Below are 21,699 nucleotides of genomic sequence, written 5' to 3' on the forward strand. Positions count from 1 at the left end.
TTATTTGGAAGTTTTTAATGAAATTACAAATTCAGATGAAAAGTGGCAGAGTAAGGACCTCCAAAACTTCTCTTTTCATAAAATTAACAAGAATACTGCCAAAAATTATTCATAAGCTACATGTACAAAACTTTGGAAATTAAACTCAAAGACTTGCAGTAACAAAGGGAGAGTTTGTTTAAGGAAAGTGAAAGCGGCAAGGAGAAGACGAGGCTGTGACCTTGGGGCATTTTGCCTTGCCCTGGCCCTACCCCCAGCTCTCCAGCACTGCAGGGCCTGGAAACACTGCGGTCACTTTCCCCTTTACCTGCAGTGGCCTGGCCAGCACCGGGAGGGACAGACCCAAGCTGCAGTTCACTCCCAGAGAACCGTCATTTGACTGTCTCATGGTTCCCTCAAAGACCCCACTTGCAAGTCTGTTTTTAACTTGATCTGACTACAAGCTTGCCCAGTACAAAAACACTCTCCCCAGTTGTGATAAATTACAGGCAACTGTTTTAACTTCACTGCTGCCTAAGACAGTAGATAACAGCTGGAGCAAACAACAGACAACCAAAAACCTTAAACAAAAAAAATGGGGAAGGAGATTTACAGAGGAACTTTGAAAAACTGGCGTATTTCTAGAAATATACAAGGTCACATGCATGCCCAGAGTTGCACATATGCTCAGGAAAAGATCTGAGAAACCCTAAGCTCTCAACTCTACTGAAATTGAAGCTCTTCATAAGAAATGAAGAAGGGCTTCCCTGGTGGCTCAGATGGTAAAGAATCTGCCTGCAATGCTGAAGACCTGGGTTTGATCCCTAGGTTGGGAAGATCCCCTGGAGTAGGGAATGGCTACCCACTCCAATATTCTTGCCTGGAGAATCTCATGGACAGAGGAGTCTGGCAAGCTACAGCCCACAGGGTTGCAAAGAGTCAGACACCACTAAAGTGATTTAGCACACACAGCACACATAAGAAGTGAAGTCTAAAGCAAAGCTGTCAACTGTCTACCTGACTGAGAGGGGAAGGTATGCCACAATACATACACAGAGACCTCAGCAAAGACTGGGAGACTTAGCAGATTCAGGTTGTTAAAGAAATCTCTGCTTAATCATTAGCTGACCACTAAAGTAACTGACCGGATACTTAAAAAAATAATAATAAAAAGGAAAGGGGAAAAAAAAAAAAGAACAGAGAGTAGGGGAACTCCTTCTATAAGGGCCAAAACAATTGTGATACCAAATCCAGACAAAGACATAACCAGAAAAGAAGACTACAGACCATTATCTCTTATGAATACAGATGCAAAAATCTTCAACAAAATACTAGCAAGGCAAATCCAGCAACGTATAAAAAGGATTATACTCCGTGAGCAAATGAAAATTATCCCCAGTAACGCACAGCAGGTTCAACACACAAACATTAATAAAAACATATGATCATCTCAATAGATGAAAGAAGGAAAGATTATCTGATAAAACCAAATATCTTTTCTACTAAAAACAGAAAATAAAGTATAGAAGAGAATTTCCTCAGTTACAATATGGGGACCTATGAAAAATCCAAAGCTAACACACTTAATGGCAAAAGACTAAAAACTTTCCCCCTAAGATCAACACAAAGATGCCCAGTCTTATCACTTCTATTCAACATTCTATATTCTAGCCAGGGCAACTAAGCAAGAAAAAGAAATAAAAGGTACATAGATCAGAAAGGAAGAAACACAACTCTTTATTGGTAGATGTCTTGATCTTGTTTACAGAAAACTGGAAGGAATTCAACAAAAACAAGAAAGAGCTAATAAATGAGTCTGGCAAAGTTGAAGGATATAATATCAACATATAAAAATCAACTGTGTTTTTATACTGTTGTTGTTGTTTTAGTTGCTAAGTCATGTCTGACCTTTGCATCCGCATGGACTAAAGCCCGCCAAGCTCCTCTGTTCATGGGATTTCCCAGACAAGAATTTTCCTATACTAGGCACTAAACAATTCTAAAGGGAAATTAAGAATATAATTCTATATACAAAAACATCAAAAAGAATAAATTTAACAGAAGAAATTCAGTATTTTTACACTAAAAAGTGTTCAATGTTCAAACTATAAAATTGTTGAAAGAAACTGAAGACCTAAATAAACAGAAAGATATCCCACATTCATGGATTAGAAGACATAATACTGTTAGGATGGCAATAATCCACAAATGATCTAAAGAGTCAATGCAATCATTATCAACAATAACAGCTGGCTTTTTTTTCTTTTATAAATTGAGAAGCAGATCTTAATATTCACATGGAAATGCAAGCGATTTAGAATAGCTAAAATCATTTTGAAAAACAAGAATAATGTTGGAGGATCCATACTTCTCAATTTCTAAACCTATTACAAAGCTAGAGTAATCAAGTCTCTGTGGTACTGGCAAAAAGATAAGACATACAGATCAACAGAACAGAATTGAGAATCAAGAAATATGCCTATGGGCCTATGTGCCCTGGGAAAAGAACAAGCAGTCTCAATAAATGGTGGTAAGATAACTAGATATCCCACACAAAAATAGAGCTTTAGATCTCTACATCACATAATATGCAAAAATTAACTCAAAATGTATCAAGACTTAAATGTAAAAGCTAAAACTATACGATTTAAATAAGAAAATGGAGGTAAATCTTCATGACACTGGATTACAAAATCTTTCAGACATAACAAAACACAAACAATTTATCAAAAAAAGTAAAAGATAAATCACACAGAACAGGAGAAAATATTTGCAAATCATAAATATGATAAGGGTCCAGTATCTCAAACATATAAAACACTCTTAGAACTGAACAACAAAAAGACAACTATTATCATTTTTAAATGGACAACAGGTTTGAATAAATATTTCCCCAAAGAAAACACATGCATGACCAATAAGCACATGAAAAGACATGATTAGCCATTAGAAAAAATACAAATGAAAACTGTAAGAAATCAATTTACACATCCTAGGGAGACTATAATCAAAAGTACAGAAAATAACAAGTGTTGATGACAATGTGGAGAATCCTCACATATTGTTGGTAGAACTACAAAACAGTACAGCCTCTTTGGAAAACAGTTTGGCAGTTCCTCAAACATTAAACATAGAGTTATCACTGCATTCCACTCCTAGGTAAAAACTCCAGAGAACTAAAAATAAATGTTCATAACCAAACTTCTACATAAATGTTTACAACCGCATTATTCACCATAGCCAAAATGTGGAGATAAGTCAAACGTCTACTGACTAAAAAATGGATAAACAAAATGATGTCTATCCATGTGATGGAATATTATTCAGCCATAAAAAGAATGGATTCTGAAATATGCCATGACGTAGACGACACATGCTTAAACAGCCAGACGTAAATAGTCACATGTTGCATGATTCCACTTACGCAAAATGGCCAGAATAGGAATATCCATAGAAACGGAAAGCAGATTATTGATCACTAGGGAGTTACAAGGAATTAGGAGAGGGGAATGATTATTAATCATCATTTAGGGTGATCAAAGTGTTCTGGATTAGACAGTGATAACGGTTGTTCAATCTTGTGTAGATACCAAAACCAATGAACCATACACTTTTAAAGTGTATGATTAAATTTTTATGTAAATCATAATTCAATTTAAAAAATGAAACAAAGAATTTTCATATGATTCAGCAATTAAACTCTTAAGCATTTATCTCAGAGAAATGAAAACTTACTCATATGCCAAAAAACATGTACATGAATGTTTGTAGGAGCTTTAGGCATAATAGCTAAAAATGAAACTAATATGTCCTTCAGTAGGTGAATGGACAAACTCTATTACATCCATACTGTGAAACATAACTCAGCAACATAAAGGAACTACTGCTACATGCAACTACTTAAATAGGTCTCAGGGGAATTATGCTGAAAAAAAAGCTAGCCCTGAAAGGCTGCATACTGTATGATTTATAAAACATAAAAAATTAAACTGACCAGGTTATAGAGATGGAGAACAGAGTAGCAGTTGCCAGGGTTTGGGGACATGGGGAATGTGATTATAAAAGGGTAAAAAATTAGGAAAACAGAATAATATTAGTAGATTGTAGTATTGTCAATTTCCTGGTGGTGATCTTATACTATAGTTACGTAAAACATGAATACTGCTAGAACCTAAAAGAGTACACAAGGATGTTTATGAATTACTTCTTATGTGTGATACCACCATTATCTCAAAGCAAAAAGCTCAATTTTTTTTTTAAAAAAAGGGACAAATGAAGACTTTTTTTTCCAAGTAAATCAAATCTGATAGAATATAGAAACTAATATAAAAAGACATTTTCTCATTTTTAAGTTTCTTTAAGAATTTAAATGCAAAATTTATATAACAGTGTATTTCACCAGATACCAATTTTATCTCTCAGCTACAAATCTACCTGTTATGACATATTGGAGCTGGACCCTGTCAAAATTTCTCCTTTGCTAACTGATCTAATGTTAGGACTAATGTTATCAAAAGAAGGTGTTAGAGTGACTCTGAAAGGTGAGAATAGCAGGAAGGCACCTCTCTGGGTCCGGTCCTCTTTCCATTTTTTATTCCGCACAGAGCCAAGCCCCAGCAGCCCTCCTGGACCACTTTAAGCCACATCTCAAACCACGAACGCCCCAAGCTGAACTCAGTTTTGCAGCATCTCTGGCTGTTATCCTCAGGCCACGCTCCTCACCCAACAATGCGCTTCTATAAGTGACTTCAACTGGCCTCACGGAACCATCTTCCCACCGCGCGGCCACCGCTGTACTAGCTCTGCCATGGTCTCAGGCAGCTGCCTCCTCACTGTCAGGCTTTTAATATGCCAGCTCTGGATTATGAATACTACTCCTGCAACAGTTAGATGATGTTACAGATCTGCTCTGGCCTAAATCAGAAGGCAAGGATCTTCACCACGTGAATGCTATCCGCTTTGTGGCGGTCCTATCTTCTTCGAAGAGGTCTAACCTTGGCCTAGGGTTTGCAACTCTCCTAAGTCTTTAGTTCCTTCACTGTCCAATTCTCTAGGTACAGATCTACTTTTTTGTACTCACTAATTCTGAGTACCATGGAGTCCTTTTTAACCTCTTTTAGTAGTTAATAACATTTTACTAGTTAACAATTCTTTAATTTTCCCTGCTTAAATTAGTGGTATAGTTTCTAACTGGACCTTGACTGATATATATGGTTTACACATACATAGATATCTCTCTCTCACAACACTCACACACATGTAAAACATAGGACAACAGCACAAAGGATAGGAGGGATGAACTGGATGCATTGATCCAAACTTCTTATATTAAATGTGAAGTAGTATGTTATGTGAAGGTAGATTATAATAGGTTAAAGAAACATAAACCTTTCAATATTGAAATGAAGTAGAGTTAATACATCAATAATGGTAATAAAACATAATCTTAAAATAACACTGAAATAATTTAAAAGAAGAACACTAAAGAGGGGAAAAATAATAGAGAACAATCGGGACAAATAGAAAAAACAATTGTTAAGATGGTGAACTTAAACTCAATCCTATCAGTAATCATATTAAACATAAATAGTCTAAATATTCCAGTGGAATGAGCCAGATTGCTAGACGGGTCAAAATCAAAGAACCAACTAATGCTGACTTCAAGAAACCCACTTGAGTTATAAAGGCAAAAACAGATTCAAGTAAAAGAATGTGAGTTTCAATTCCAGTACAGCAGAATGAACTTCTACTAGACTGATGCTCTGACAACTAAAACGCTGAAGAGTACACACAGACAAAATGACCCTCAGGCACTGCAACAGTGAACAAAAAGCCAGCTCGGGAAGAGAGGCAAAAACTGAAGAATGACACTGGGTAAGTCTGAGTTTCATCTTTTTTTTTTTCTTAATAGCAGTTAGTCTAAGGAAAGGGACAAACAGTTACCACAAAAAGTGGCTAAAATTCCAAAAGAAAACTGCAGTCTTGCTAGCCAAAATGAGGACAGAGTTCAGGGCAACAATGGTCCCTGACAAACAGAGAATACCAGAAAACAAACAAACAAACAGGGAGGGGAAACCCCAAATCCTATGTATAAACTTTGCCTGAATCGGTGGCTTATTCCAAAACCATCTGTATTGGAAAAAACTATAACTAAAGATAAAAGAACTGGACTGAGATTTCACTTGCCTTCCAAAAGGCACTTTACTGTTTTGAGTCAACCAGGGAAACCACTGAAACAAAACATCAACACTCTTCAAAGAAATTAACAGAAGTTAGTCTCTAACACATATATCCTCAATTGTCAGAATATAATCTAAAAGTACTTAACATATGAACACTCAGGAAAATGTCAATGACAATAAACAATGTATAGCAACCCCAAGACAACCCTGATGCTGGGAAGTAGCAGACAACTCTCTAAAAGTAGTTGTTATAATTATGCATAGTGATCTAAAGTAAAATATGTCTTAATTAAAAGATAAGGAAATCTTAGCAGAGAAACAGAAACTAAAAAAGGATGAAAGAAAGAATATTCTAGACTGAAATGTTTTGATTACTGTAGCTCTGAAATACTATCTAAAGTCTAAAAGGGTTACACCTCCAGCTTTGTTCCGTTTTCCTTAGGACTGCTTTGGTAAGCCTGAGTCTTTTGTAGTTCCATATAAATTTTAGGATTATTTGTTCTAGTTCTGTGAAAAATGGTATGGGTAATGTGATAGGTATCACATTAAATCTGTAGATTGCTTGTGTGGTATGGCTATTTTAACTATATTAATTCTACCAATTCAAGATCTTGGAGACAGATCAATATAATGATTCAATCTAGGTGCAGAGAAAAAAAGGAGGAAACATGAAGTCCCTCAGCAGTATGTACGACAATATCAACAAGATATATGTAAACTGAGTCCAATAAAGACAGAGAGGAAAAGGTGCATAAAAAGTATTTGAGGAAATAATGGTTGAAAATGTCCCAAATTTGGGAAAAGACATAAATTCACTGATTCAAGTAGCTCAGCAAACTCCCAGATAAATACAAAGAATATTATACCAAGGCACATCACAGTTAAATTGCTAAAAGCCAAGATCAAAAGAAATTCTTCAAAGAAGTCAGAGAAAAATGATATATTACACACACATGGAGAATGATAACAATTCCACTGACTTCTTATGAGAATCTATGGAGATCTGAAGATAGTCAAATACTTTCAAGAAGCTCAAAAAAATAAAAACTGTCAATCCAGAATTCGACTGCCATTGTGTAGATAATTCAGTTTGGAGTCTTATGTTGCAATCGTCTTCATCTTCATGACTGGTTCACCTTTTTTGCCTGAAGGCTTCAAGGATTTTTCCAGTAGACTTAAAAGTCTGAAAAAGCTTTTGAAAAAATGTCACACCCATTACTAATACAAAAATTCTTGAGAAAACAGGAATTAATAGTGTGGTAGGCAGCACCTAGGATGGTCCCCGGTGGTCCCCACTCCTCGGCATGCAGGAGAATGCCGACCTCCCCTTGAGTGTCACAGCAACAGTGATGCGATGCCACTTCCATGATTAGACTAGAAAGGGGCAAGGGCTCCTCTCTCACGTAGCCTCCTGTGCTCTTCTGCTTGCTCACTCTGATCGAAGTCAGCTGCCATGTTGTGAGCTACATGATAGAGGCTAAGTGGCGATGAACTAAGGGAGTTCTCTGGCCAACAGCCAGCAAGGAACTGACACCCTCAGTCTAACAACCTGCAAGGAATTGGTAGAATCCTGCCAACAACCATATGAGTGAACACAGATAGAGGATCTTTCCTCAGTTGAGCTTTCGGGTAAGTCAGCAGCCCTGGGCAACAATCTTGATTAGAGCCTTGAGAGAGACACTGAAGCAAAGGGATCCAGCTAAGCCAAGCCCAGATTCTGGACCTTCAAAAAATACAAGAGAATAAGTGTTTATTCTTTTAACTACCCCTACATTTTAAGCAACTACATTTTGAGATAATCTATTGAGCAGCAATAGATTATTAACACAGATGGATATTTACTTAACACATAAGAATTGTGTTAACTGTAAGGCCAGCATCTTTCTTAGTGGAGAAAACCTGGAGGTATTCCCACTAAGGTCTGAAAGAAGACAAGGATACCTACTACCTCAAATACAATTTTACCCTGCTCTGGAGAAGGAATAGTCAATGCAATCAGAATAGAGAAAATAAAGATTTGGAAACGAAGAAATAACACTGTATTTTCAGACATGAGAGTAAGTATACCTGGAAAATTCTGGAGAATCAATGATAAAACTAACTCAAACAATAGAAGATTTCAGGAAGGAGCAAGATATAAAGTTAATATGCAAAAAACCATAGTGCTCCTATAACAAAAATTACCCAGTTAGAAGATATAACAGATAACAAAAATCATTTACACAGCAAAAAAATTAAACATTTAGGAAAAAACTATTAGAAATGTTCAAAATCTATATGGAGAAAAATATAAAGTTATCTATTAAGGATAGAAAAGTAGGGCTAAAAAATGTTAATACATCCCTGTTCTTAGAAATATATACTAAAGTAGTTAGGGGTGAAAAACCACACTTCAGAAAAAAAAATAAATGCACATATAATATATTTAAAGAGAATGAAAACAAAAACTTGATAAACCAAATAGGGCAGAACATCACTGAAGATATGTTGCAATGCAAACTACTATAGCCACTATGGAGAACAGTGTGGAGATTCTTTAAAAAACTGGAAATAGAACTGCCTTATGACCCAGCAATCCCACTGCTGGGCATACACACCGAGGAAACCAGAATTGAAAGAGACACGTGTACCCCAATGTTCATCGCAGCACTGTTTATAATAGCCAGGACATGGAAGCAACCTAGACGTCCATCAGCAGATGAATGGATAAGAAAGCTGTGGTACATATACACAATGGAGTATTACTCAGCCATTAAAAAGAATACATTTGAATCAGTTCTAATCAGGTGGATGAAACTCAAGCCTATTATACAGAGTGAAGCAAGCCAGAAAGAAAAACACCAATACAGCATACTAATGTATATATATGGAATTTAGAAAGACGGTAACGATAACCCTGTATGCCAGACAGCAAAAGAGACACAGATGTATACAACAGTCTTTTGGACTCTGAGGGAGAGGGAGAGCGTGGGATGATTTGGGAGAATGGCATGGAAACACGTATAATATCATATATGAAACGAACTGCCAGTCCAGGTTCGATGCAAGATACAGCATGCTTGGGGCTGGTGCACTGGGATGACCCAGAGGGATGGTATGGGGAGGGAGTAGGGAGGGGGGTTCAGGACTGGGAACACGTGTACACCTGTGGTGGATTCATGTTGATGTATGGCAAAACCAATACAATATTGTAAAGTAATTAGCCTCAAATTAAAATATATAAATTTAAATTAAAAAATAAATAAACAAAGTGAACCTAATCCAGAAGAAACAATCAAACAAGACATCTAAAAAAAAAACAATCTTGAGGGGAAATTGGGATAATTTAAATATGAACTGTACATTAAATGATATTATTGAATTAATACTTTTCTTAGACCTAAAAATAATAAAATTACGTGCAAGAATTTCTTTATTATTAGATACATAGGGGCTTCCCAGGTGGCACTAGTGGTAAAGAATCCACCTTCCAATGCAGGAGACACAGGAGACGTGGGTTCAGTCCCTAGTTGGGGAAGACTCCTTGGAGTAGGAAATAGCAACCTACTCCAGCATTCTCTGCCTGGAAAATTCCGTGGACAGAGGAGCCTGGTGGGCTACAATCCATGGAGCCACAGAGAGTCTAACACAACTGAGTGCACGTGCACACACACACACACACACTATAATGTGTGCAATCTGTGTAAGAGAGACAGGGCGAAAAGGAAAGGAAAGGAGGGAAAGAGGGGGAGTAAAGAGAGAGTAGAAGGAGGAAAGAGAGGAAGGAAATGAAGCAAAATGTTAACTCGTAACATTTAGGTGAAGGCTGTACAGTTGGTCCTTGAACAAGAGGGTTTAAAGTGCACAGGTCCAATTACATTCTGATTTTTTTCCAACACATTTCTACTAAGTACTACACCATCCAAGGTTGTGTGAGTCCACAGATGTGGAACTGTGGATGTGGATGTTAGGGAAATTAAAAAGTCTTGTTTAGGCTTCAGAAACAAAGCAGAGCAGGCCTCTGACCTTGCTTCTAACCTGCCTGGACACTGCCCTGACTGTGAGTGACTGTCTTCTGTGAATGCAAGACTGGCAGCATCATAGATAAGACAGGGGATGAATCTTGAGATTGTTGAGCCTCTGGAGTGGAGCTGGCCAACCAAGTCCCAGGTTTAAAAACATTCCAAGTTTTATGCATTAACATGAAATCAGAGCTGCTATTTGCTCACAGATTGATGACTGCCTCCTGGGATTGTGGGACCCGAACTGCGATCTCTAAAGTCTAACCCGCTGAGCAAAAACGCGCCTGGGACATTTTCCCAATTGAGATTCCTGATATGCTAAGTCATGGGACTTGCCACTGCTGTTTGAGTCTGGATGTTGGTGAGAATTCAGTTTGGTGATGTATCCTCTGCTGTTTTCTATTTCTCTTTTCTTTCAATCTTAGTATACTGAAAGTAAGCTAGATAATTCTCTAATAAATATTGGTTATTATGTATTTGTACAGAACGAGTATATGTATCGATGTGAGAGTTGGACTATAAAGAAATCTGAGGGCCAAAGAATTGATGCTTTTGAACCGTGGGGTTGGAGAAGACTCTTGAGAGTCCCTTGGACTGCATGGAGATCCAACCAGTCCATTCTAAAGGAGATCAATGCTGAGCGTTCATTGGAAGGACTGATGTTGAAGCTGAAACTCCAATACTTTGGCCACCTGATGCAAAGCACTGACTCATTTGAAAGACTCTGATGCTGCGAAAGATTGAGGGTAGGAGAAGGGGACGACAGAGGATGAGAAGGTTGGATGGCATCACCAACTCGATCGACATGAGTCTGGGTAAGCTCCGGGAGTTGGTGATGGACAGGGAGGTCTGGAGTGCTGCAGTCCATGGGATCACAAAGAGTACGACACGACTGAACTACTGAACTGAGCTGATAGAACAAGTGGCTTATTTTGTTAACAAATCCTTTGAACCTGAGACAAAAGCGAAAGCTTTTGGCAAAACAATGGAGGACTATAAAGTTAATACCTGGATTTTCAACTATGAGAGGATGGCACCTCTAACCTCCACGTTAGGTCAACTGTATGGATGTTCATTGTACTGTGCTTCCAACTTTTTTGTTGGTCAGAAGTTTTTCAAAAATAAAAGGTTGGGTAAAATGACAGAGACTTCTGGCTTATAGATGAAGGTGTAAAATTAGCTCTCTCTAATTTACTTCCTGAAAATCATGCCAAATAATAAAAAGAACTAGAAAAGGTGATGCAAATTCCTCCCTTGACAAAATTAGGAGGCAGGTAGAAAGAAAGGGAAATACAAGATATGGAAATTTCTTATCTTCCTTAGTCAAGAGATAAAGTCGATATACTAAAAACAAAGGTGTAAATGCATTTTTAAAAGATACGGTATTTAGTATTATGGAGGTAATCATCAAAAGAACTAAAACAAATGCAGGATGTAGGGAAGGAGGCTTTTACTCTATATTTTAAATCTTTTATACCATCAGGCTGTTTATATCAGTAACATATGTAGTAGTAGTAACACTACTAACAATCACACGCTAAGCCACTTCAGCTGTGTCCCACTCTGTGACCCCCCATGGACTGTAGCCCTCCAGGCTCCTCTGTCCATGGGATTTTCCAGACAGGCAGGAATACTGAAGTGGATTGCCATTTCCTTTTCCAGGGGATCTTCCTGACCCAGATATCAAACCCACACCTCTTATGTCTCCTGCACTGGCAGGTGGGTTCTTTACCATTAGTGCCAACTGGGAAGCCCAGTACTCCCAATTCCATGGACTATCCAGAAGGATTCTGTGACCAAGATGGTGCAAGAAAAAAAAATGTATCTTTCATCATCTTTACTACCCTGAAGTAAGATATTTAAAACATAAATGTAAATGTTAAGATACTTTAAAATACGATTGGGTTTAGCAGAAACACAGGTCTATCTACATGAGCACCGTGATCATAATACCAAAAAATAATAAATTAATACATTAAAATATTCCCTATTATTTAAAATAACTTAAAATTATGTTCATTCTTGTTTTTTTTTTAAAAAAAAAATTTGAATAAACAGACTCACAGTTCCACAAGGTTTGGAAGCTTCTGAGCAAGGTTTTCTGGCTGAAAATTAAAAACTCAGAATTAAATTTTATTTTTGAAAACTGTATAAACATTTCTAAACAGCTTAAATACAAAGTACTACCTTTTGAAGGGCTGTAAATTTTGACAAAAGGTGAAAATAATACATCAGCAGGTCTGGCTTTATGCTTACATAGATCAAACTACAATTTAAATGTATACATTTAAAATCCATATCCCCTGGAGAAACCAGATCTCATATTCCATGGTCACAGAAGAAATAAAAATGTTTTAACAGACACAGACAGAGGGAATAGCACCATATGACGCTAGGGCCAGCGGTGGGAGGGATGCAGCTACAAAGCCAAGGAACACCAGGGGCAAAGCACCCTGACCCGCCCCTGGGAGCTCAGAGAAAGGAACAGACTCTTCCTCAAAGCCACAAAAAGGAACTAACCCAACCAGCACCGTGGTTTTGAACTTCTGCCCTCCACAACTGTGAGACAGTAAATTTCTGCTATTTTAAGCCACCTAGCCTATGTAATTCATTACAGTAGCCCTAAATATAATAATACCAACCCCTTGTCAAACCAAAATCCCAAACTACTTCTGACATCGCAGAAGGCCAGACACCAAGATATAACTAAATTCAGAATAAACAGAGTAAGCTGGAGCTCAGGTGGCCTAAGGGAGGTCACATCTGGACCAGGTTCTGAGTAGGAGCGTGATGTGACAGGGACAGGAAACAGGCCACAGGGAGGAGGGGAAGGGAGTTGGGGCTAAGCCCTGGGGAGAAGGAAAAGCCTCCTGTAAGTAACTGAAAGTCAGCTTGCATCTGGTCTGTCTGTCTGTCTGTCTCTCTCTCTCTCTCTCACACACACACACACACACAGACAGGAGTTGTTAAGACTGAAAGAGCACACTGAGTCAGGAGTAACATTTTTTTTTAATTCTACACTAAAACGTACTATAGAATTAAGCTAGATGTCAATAACAAAGAATCAGGAATGGTTTTTTAAAAGAAATTATGACTAACTTGAGGCTTGAAAGACATAACTATCAGGTTGCCATGGAGTTGGGAGGAGGAGTGTTCTGGTTAGCTTTCTAGGCACATGAATCAACATGTGAAAAGACAAAAGAGAGACAGGTGTGTTTAAGAAATCACAAACACAATTTGTTCTACTGTAACTGCCCGGCAGCACTCATAACAAAATCTTACATTTCAAAAGCACTTATAAAAATAATTGTCTCAATAGAAAAATAAAAGTTCAGGGGACTGTAAATTTTTAGATTTGTAACAAGTAATTTTTCTTACAGGAGCTTAGAAACAGTGATTATCATTAGGAAAAGGATAGTGCTGTTATTCTCCATCTACTTTTGTATCATCTGAATCTTTAATAATGAGCATATATGTCTTTTAAAATTAAGAAAATTAAAATGTAAAATGTACTATATAAATTGTTACACAACTGAGGACTCAATCACATTATATGTAACTTAGGTTCTAAACACTCAATAAGAGAAATGCCATTAGTTTGGTATTTCTGGTATATCTGGGCCACAGAGAATAAAGCTATATAATTTTGAAGAGAGTACCAAGGAACAGTTCACAGGGTCTTATATTTTATACTAAGGAAAAACTATTTTTTTTTAAATCTTGAACACAATGGTTTATTTTAATCAAGGAGACAAAGTTATTATTTTCATATTGGCATACTGATGTATTTACTTACCAACAGTATCCCAAGCTACTTACATACATAATAGCCCTCACACTTTCATAATAACCAAATAGCACTGAATCTGAATACTGTTTTGAAGTCAGTGAAACATTTATTAAGTTTCCACTTTTGATAAAACACTTTTAGTTTTCAAATGCCGAAGCTGTGGTTCCTTTTCCCCTATGTTTTGACATCAATATCTGCAATGAAGTCCTTCATGCCAAGTCTTTCCTTGAGCGCTGAGGAAAGTGCTTTTCTTGGATCTCAGTTTCCAAAATGTTTCTTTTAGTACTGGTATCTCCCTCAGAAAGAGGAATATACACTTGCACCTGTGGGGATACTTACAAGACATCCCAGGCAAACTAAAGCATTGAGAGGGTGACAGAGGAGAGGTAAGAAGCTTTCTGGCTGTTCCTCTTGAAAAGGAAAGGCTTGTCAGGAAAAGAAGTGCTATTAGACCTCAACTAGACTGATCTGCTATAATATCAATACCATATCTGGCTAATTACAGGACCCATGGTCATTCTTTACAGATGCCTTCTTGGCTCTTACCAGACTACTGCAATTTTTCTATGACCAACTAGTTACCTCTGTGAGATATTTACCTACACACACAATTAAGCACTGCATAATGTTTCTGCTGCCATTACTGCATCACTATATGTTTCCCAATAAGTACATTGTGTTTTAATTTAAAAATAAGCACACCAACCTTGAGAAAATTGGCAGCTCATTAGGAAGCTGGGTTCAAAAAAAAAAAAGCAAAAAGCCTGGTAAAGAATCAGCCTGCTGCATAGGCAGTGGCTGACATCTACTGGTGTGCTAAAATATCATTCTCTGCTTCCTAGTGGTACATTTTAGCAATGAAAACTAAATAATATGAGAAACACTATATATTTTAATTTTCCTATTTCCATAGTTTATGAAAAGTAGGTAAGAGACTGGATCACTATATATTAACATCAACATTGTTGTTACTCTGTGAGTAACTAAGGAGCTTCCCAGGTGACTCAGCTGGTAAAGAATCTGCCTGCAATGCTGGAGACCCAGGTTTGATTCCTGGGTCAGAAAAATCACCTGGAGAAGGGAACGGCAACCCACTCCAGTGGGAAATCTTGCCTGGGAAATCCCATGGACAGAGGAGCCTGGCGGGCCCCAGTGCATGGGTCATGAATAGTTGGACACAGCTAAGTGACTAACACACAGAGCAACTAAGGTCTAATGCTGGATTACAGATGCCACACAAATAGGACTCAGGCTACTAAGTTTTAAATGTTTTCAAATTTTAAAATCCTGATTAAGAGTAATAATCTTAAAGTGCCTTACAAAACTATTATTACTATTTCCTTCTTTTTCACAAATTTGACATACAAAAGTTTTAACAGATAAACAATCTGTACCCAAACTCATTGAGTATGAATACTTCCTTCTAAATTAATTTAAAATTGTTTTATAAATCAAACCGAAATTCCCATCATTAAATCTCATATTATCACTTAATATTTTTTTCTTTACAAATAATGTAAAAGTAAACTTCAGTAAACACAGTATAAAATTCACTTCAAATCTTGAATCAATGATGCTTTACCATGTACTTTTATGGAAAACTTACAACCTCCTTAAATGGTAATATTTTAAAATTGTGTATCTTGGAACAAATACTTCAAATATGTTGCAAACACACGTTCAATTGCATTCGCTTATAGTCACTGTGTACCACTTACTTTCCTTTCTCCTTCTGGGCAACAGGCAGGATTGCACTTAAGCTCAACATGGTTAAGTAACTTGCTTTGGTCAATGGAATTATGTCAAAGTAGAGACCTTAGAGAGTTTGCATATGAGAGGTCCACAGTGACCTTTACCAGCTTTCATCCCTGAGTAAAAATACCATGAACCAAAGTCCCCAAGAGATCTGCGAGAGTAGTGCAGTATGAAAAAAAAAAAAATCACTAAATCACTAGGATTCAGGGTTCAGCAAAATATGCTCCATCCTACCTCGAACAACACATTTCAAAGAAGTCCTGAATTAAATGCATAGTTTTATAGCAGTTATAAAAAGTAGAATAAAGTCAGACCTCTACTTCAAACCATATACCAAAGTTAACTAAAAATGGAGCTGCTGCTGCTGCTGCTAAGTCGCTTCAGTCGTGTCTGACTCTGTGCGACCCCACAGATGGCAGCCCGCCAGGCTCCCCCATCCCTGGGATTCTCCGGGCAAGAACACTGGAGTGGGTTGCCATTTCCTTCTCCAATGCATGAAAGAGAAAAGTGAAAGTGAAGACACTCAGTCGTGCCCGACTCTTAGTGACCCCATGGACTGCAGCCTACCAGGCTGTTCCATCCGTGGGATTTTCCAGGCAAGAGTACTGGAGTGGGGTGCCTTTGCCTTCTCCCAAAAGTGGATCTATCAATGACTTATATCTAAGTGCTAAAACAATAAAATTCATGGAAGAACCATGAGTAAATCTTCATGATCATGGGCCAAAAGCAGGAGCACCAACAGCAAAAACAGATCAGCCAGACTTCATCAAAATTAAAAAATTTTCTGCATAAGAGAACATTACAAGAAACCGAAAGGCAATATATAAAATGGGAGAAAATATCTGCAAATCATTTATCTGCTAAGTTGAACACTTACAACTCAACCACACACACACACACACACACACAAACCAATCCCTTGAAAAATGGGCAAAGGATTTGAGAAGGCATTCTTTAAACAAGACAGGCAACCTGCCAATAAACACATGAAGACACCCAACTTCATTAGCATTAAAGTGAAGTCGCTCAGTCGTGTCCAGCTCTTTGGGGTCCCATAGACTGCAGCCTACCAGGCTCCTCTGTCCATGGGATTCTCCAGGCAAGAATACTGCAGTGGGTTGCCATTTCCTTCTCTAGGGGATCTTCCCAACCCAGGGATCGGACCCGGGTCTCCCGCATTGCAGGCAGACGCTTTACCATCTGAGACACCAACATCTCATTAGGGAAATGCAAATCAAAACCACAATGAGGTACTACTTCAAAACCACCAGAATGGCCATAATTTGTTAAAAATGTAAACTTAACAACTATTGATGAGGAACTGAGAAACAGGAACCCTTGTACACTGCTGGCAGTAATGTAAAATGGAAAAGTTTGGCTGTTCCTCAAAAAGTTAAACATAGAATTGCCATAAGATTTCATATTTCTACTCCTATATATACCCAAAATAATTAAAAGCAGGTACTTAAACATTTACATGTATACCCATGTTCATAGAAGCAGTGTTTATAATAGCTATAAGGTGGGAACAACCCAGATGTCCATCAATGGACGAACAGATAAACAAACTGTGGTATACACACACTGTGGCTGCTACTGCTAAGTCGTTTCAGTCATGTCCGACTCTGTGCGACCCCACAGACAGCAGCCTACCATGCTTCCCCGTCCCCGGGATTCTCTAGGCAAGAACGCTGGAGTGGGTTGCTATTTCCTTTTCCAATGCATGAAAGAGAAAAGTGAAAGTGAAGTTGCTCAGTCGTGTCCAACTCTTAGCGACCCCATGGACTGCAGCCCACCAGACTCCTCCGTCCATGGGATTTTCCAGGCAAGAGTACTGGAGTGGGGTGCCACTGCCTTCTCCACACACTGTGGAATCTTTATTAAATCATAAGGAATGAAGGAATGATACACACTACCACCTGGATGAAACTTGAGAACACTTTGCTAAGTGAAAAGAAGTCAGACACAAAGGTGATACGCTGAATGATCCCAATATATGAAATATCCAAAACAGGTAAATCCAGAGAGAGAGAACACAGACTGGCAGCTCCAGGCCTGGGGTATAGGGGGAGTAGGAAGAGACTGCTTAATAGGTAAGGGGCTTTGCTTTTGAGTGATGGTATGTTTGGAACTAAACAAAGGTGGTGTTGTGCAACACTGTATATTCTGAATGCTACTGATTTTTCACTTTAAAATGGTTAATTTTTCATGAAGGGAATTTCACCTCAATAAATTATTTTTAATTTTAATAGAGTTACTTCATTCAAAAACCACCACAACATACCCAACAAGCTTTCTAGTTGGATCAATAATTTGGTATCACTTTTTCTGGGCAAGCATACAGCATGAGTTCAATACCATGGGGTTATATGAGAACAACCAAAGAAAACCTCTTAACTACCAGGAATATTCATTCCTCCTCCAGTATTTCTCCTCCTTTTATGTATGTTATAGAGTAAGATCTCTCAACAGTGAAGTCAGAAGCCCTGGCAGGCTAATGGGAACAGAGACAGACGAGCAGCCCCACCTTTCCTCGTCCACAATAGCGGACATGCCCATCACAGCCCTACTCACCATTTGCCCCACAATCTCCCTTAACATTTACCCTCTTATCTCTTGGCTCACTTCCATTAACTACTCAGTTTCTTCTCTTAAAATTTCTCTTGAAATAAATGTTAAGCAGACCAAAAAAGCACGAGCCTTGTCTTAAACACTTGTCTTATTTCCTTGATGTTTTCTGGAGACAGAAAACTACAGCAGATTCTCAATACCTGAATCTACTATCATCAAAATCTCTGACAGTTAAGTTCATTTCTTCTGCAATAAGTAACACAACGAAATGTTATTAACTATGGTTTTCATGTGAATAATCCTAGAAAGCCTGAGACACATACTGGGGGGGGGGAGGAGAGGAGGCACTAAAGAGAGGGAGAAGGGGCAATAAGAAATGCTTTTAAGAGCATTAATAGCTCACTAGCCCCTCCCAACCACTCCTAACAAGAGCTGTGCAATCAGTTAGGTCGAGGACCACTAGAAGTTACCACTAACATCCTGTTTCCCAGCAAAAATGTAATGAGATTATAATGTGCAAATAATGGGCACTCTATTCGTAAGCAATATAAAAAGATAATCCCAAACATACATCAGTGTTTTATGAGAAAATGCAAATTTTGATTACCCAGATACAAAAACATAACATCTTTAGAGTTTTTTTATTTTAATGGTTCTAAAAAAAAAGAAAACAAAGAAAACCATGGCAAATATTCAAATTTCTTGGAATGCATCCATCAGAACAATCACAAATATTTTATGTCCCAAGTTCATTAAAATAAAATTTTCATTGGAAATTCACTGAATACAAGCATTACAAATTTTAAAATAAAGCCATTTCAAAAGGAAAGGAAATGGAAAGGAGGGACAGAAACTGAGGGAAGGTAAAATTTTCAAAATGTGGACAAATTCTTTTGTTTCTAAAGTTGTCTTTGAAGTGCCTAAAAAAGAACTCTGGGATCATTTTCCTTTATAATTCTGTAGCATCAACACATAGTGGTAGTTTGATTTTCCTGATAATAATGAGCTGCTACTATTGATTCTAATTTGTTTTTTTCAGTCACACACACCACTGGTCCAACAGAACTTCTTACAACATGGAAATATTTTCTATCTACCCACCCAATATGGTGGCCACTAGCCACATATGACCATTAAGTATTTAAAAGATTATTTATTATGACTAAGGAATTGAATTTTCAGTATTTTGTTATAATTTAAACAGTACCACATATAACTAGTAGTTCTCATACTAGAAAGTAACTTTCTAGTCTTACTTTCTAATACTAGTTAGTGTTACACTCACTACCATTTTTTCACTTAAACTCAGCTCTTTTGGACACACAACATAAAAGAACTACTTAACTGTATGAATGATAAAAAATTTTAATTATTTTCTTAAAATGATGAAGTACTTGCTTGCCATTTAGAAAGGTTAAAATTATTCTCTTAAAAATATAAATAAATAAATATTAAGTATCTGCAAAACTGCAAGTGTTTTATTGCCAAAAATGTAAAAAAAAAATTCCCAAACTGTTATTTTTCACTTAGCAACAAACCTTTACAGAAAAATATGCTCAAAATTAAAAAGTCTGTACATCTAGTACATTTACAAACCAAAATATGTACAATCGGTCTGTGTGAGTTCTGTATCCTTGGATTCAACTAACCATGCATCAAAAATAATCAGGGAAAAAATATTCCAGAAAGTTTCAAAAAGCAAAACTTGAATTGCTATACCAACAACTATTACATAACATTCACACTGTCTTCACAACTACTTACATAGGATCTACACTGTATTAGGCATTCTAAATAATCTAGAGATGAGGAAAAGTGCACAGGGAGATGTGCATCGGTTATGTGCAAGTACTAAGCCATTTGACACAAGGGACTTGAGCAGCCTCTGATTTTGGTACTGGAATGAGTTCCCAGTTCCCCACAGATACCAAGGGATGTCTGTATCTGAATATTTTCCAAAAGAAAACAAACATTAAAAATTACTAAAATTCTGTAAAATATTAATATTAAAAATATTTGTTTAAAAATGAAAGCTATAGAGATATCCTAAACGAGGGTTGAAGATGGGATCATCATTTGCCCCTACCTACTTTCTATTTTTTAAAAAAACCTATTTAATGTGCATTCAATGATTTTATAAATGGAATTTTCAAAGTAACAAAAATAGACACAAAAAAGAATACTAAACACTTTTTCCGTAAGGCCAAATTAACCATTTAAAAATACATCTAGCCTTTACAATCCTATATGCTTATGACACAATTGCTTGTTTTAGGAAGGAACACTGTTCCAAGCTCAAAGCATATTTCAAACACCTTACATACATTTTATCCATATTCATCTATCAATCGAGAGAGAGAGAGACACAGACTGATTTGATGGGACTAACGTACAGAAACTGGCATCTCACTCTTGGTGCATAGGTGCCTCATTGTTAGTACAGTGAATGCTTGAAAATGAATTTAAACGTGTGGAAACATACACAAATGTGTACAAGCCTTCTGCTTGTACACGCAATCCCTCAAGTACATAAGGATAGAGTCTAGAGTGAAAGGTCTGTATCCCTGTCACATCTTTCTAAACTCTCTCCTAATTCCCCAGGCCAAAACTACTACAAGTCAGGAAGAGTGAGTTAAGCCATGTTCCCCATATTTCTTTAAGAATGTACAGAATGATGCACGTTGTAAAAGTATTTCTATCAAGAACAATTAGACTCACAGTAAAACTCAAGAGGTAAACTTCAAAGAGGTAACTAGGAAAATTGACTTCACGTGGAACCCGTCACTGTTCCACAGTGGATAAATGTAGCTAAACTTTTACATGGTGCTAGGCTAGAAACAGGTCACCAACAAATACGTGCAGAATTAGAAAGGCAGCCCTGACTGCACTACAAATCAGAAGACCTGCGTCTTGCTCTGACTGGCCACAAAAATGACTTGAGATCCATCTATTAACCTCTTCTAAGCTTACTTACCTCAAAAACTGACTAAACGATCTACAAAGCTCCATCTAGCTGTAAAATTCTGTGATTCAACAGAATAAATTATAGATCAACATTCATTTTCCAAGCTATTTCAAATAGTTTGTTTACTATCTGACAAGGATCTACTGACAACCAACCAGTAACACGGAGAGGAAAAAATACTTAAATCTGAAGATTCAAAAGGAAAAACAGCTTTGATTTAAGGAGATGGGAATACCAGACCACCTGACCTACATTCTGGGAAATCTGTATACTAGTCACAAAGCAACAGTTAGAACTGGACATGGAACGACAGACTGGTTCCAAATAGGAAAAGGAGTATGTCAAGGCTGTATATTGTCACCCTGCTTATTTAACTTCTATGCAGAGTACATCATGAGAAACGCTGGGCTGGAAGAAGCACAAGCTGGAATCAAGATTGCTGGGAGAAATATCAAT

The 21,699-nt window shown here is 37.4% G+C and overlaps 1 protein-coding gene across 1 annotated transcript in view; it reads right to left on the bottom strand.

Annotated features, from left to right (window-relative positions):
• The window catches only part of LOC120860629 (leucine-rich repeat-containing protein 28-like), an 87,664-nt gene that overhangs the window by 54,088 nt on the left and 11,877 nt on the right, over positions 1 to 21,699 (bottom strand). The window contains exon 3 of the mRNA XM_040236415.1: positions 12,227 to 12,267. Within this exon, the coding sequence (XP_040092349.1) occupies positions 12,227 to 12,267 (41 nt within the window). The remainder of the gene's footprint in view (positions 1 to 12,226; positions 12,268 to 21,699) is intronic.

This window comes from Oryx dammah, unplaced genomic scaffold (assembly GCF_014754425.2).
Source record: "Oryx dammah isolate SB20612 unplaced genomic scaffold, SCBI_Odam_1.1 HiC_scaffold_11150, whole genome shotgun sequence".
Classification (NCBI taxonomy): Eukaryota; Metazoa; Chordata; class Mammalia; order Artiodactyla; family Bovidae; genus Oryx; species Oryx dammah.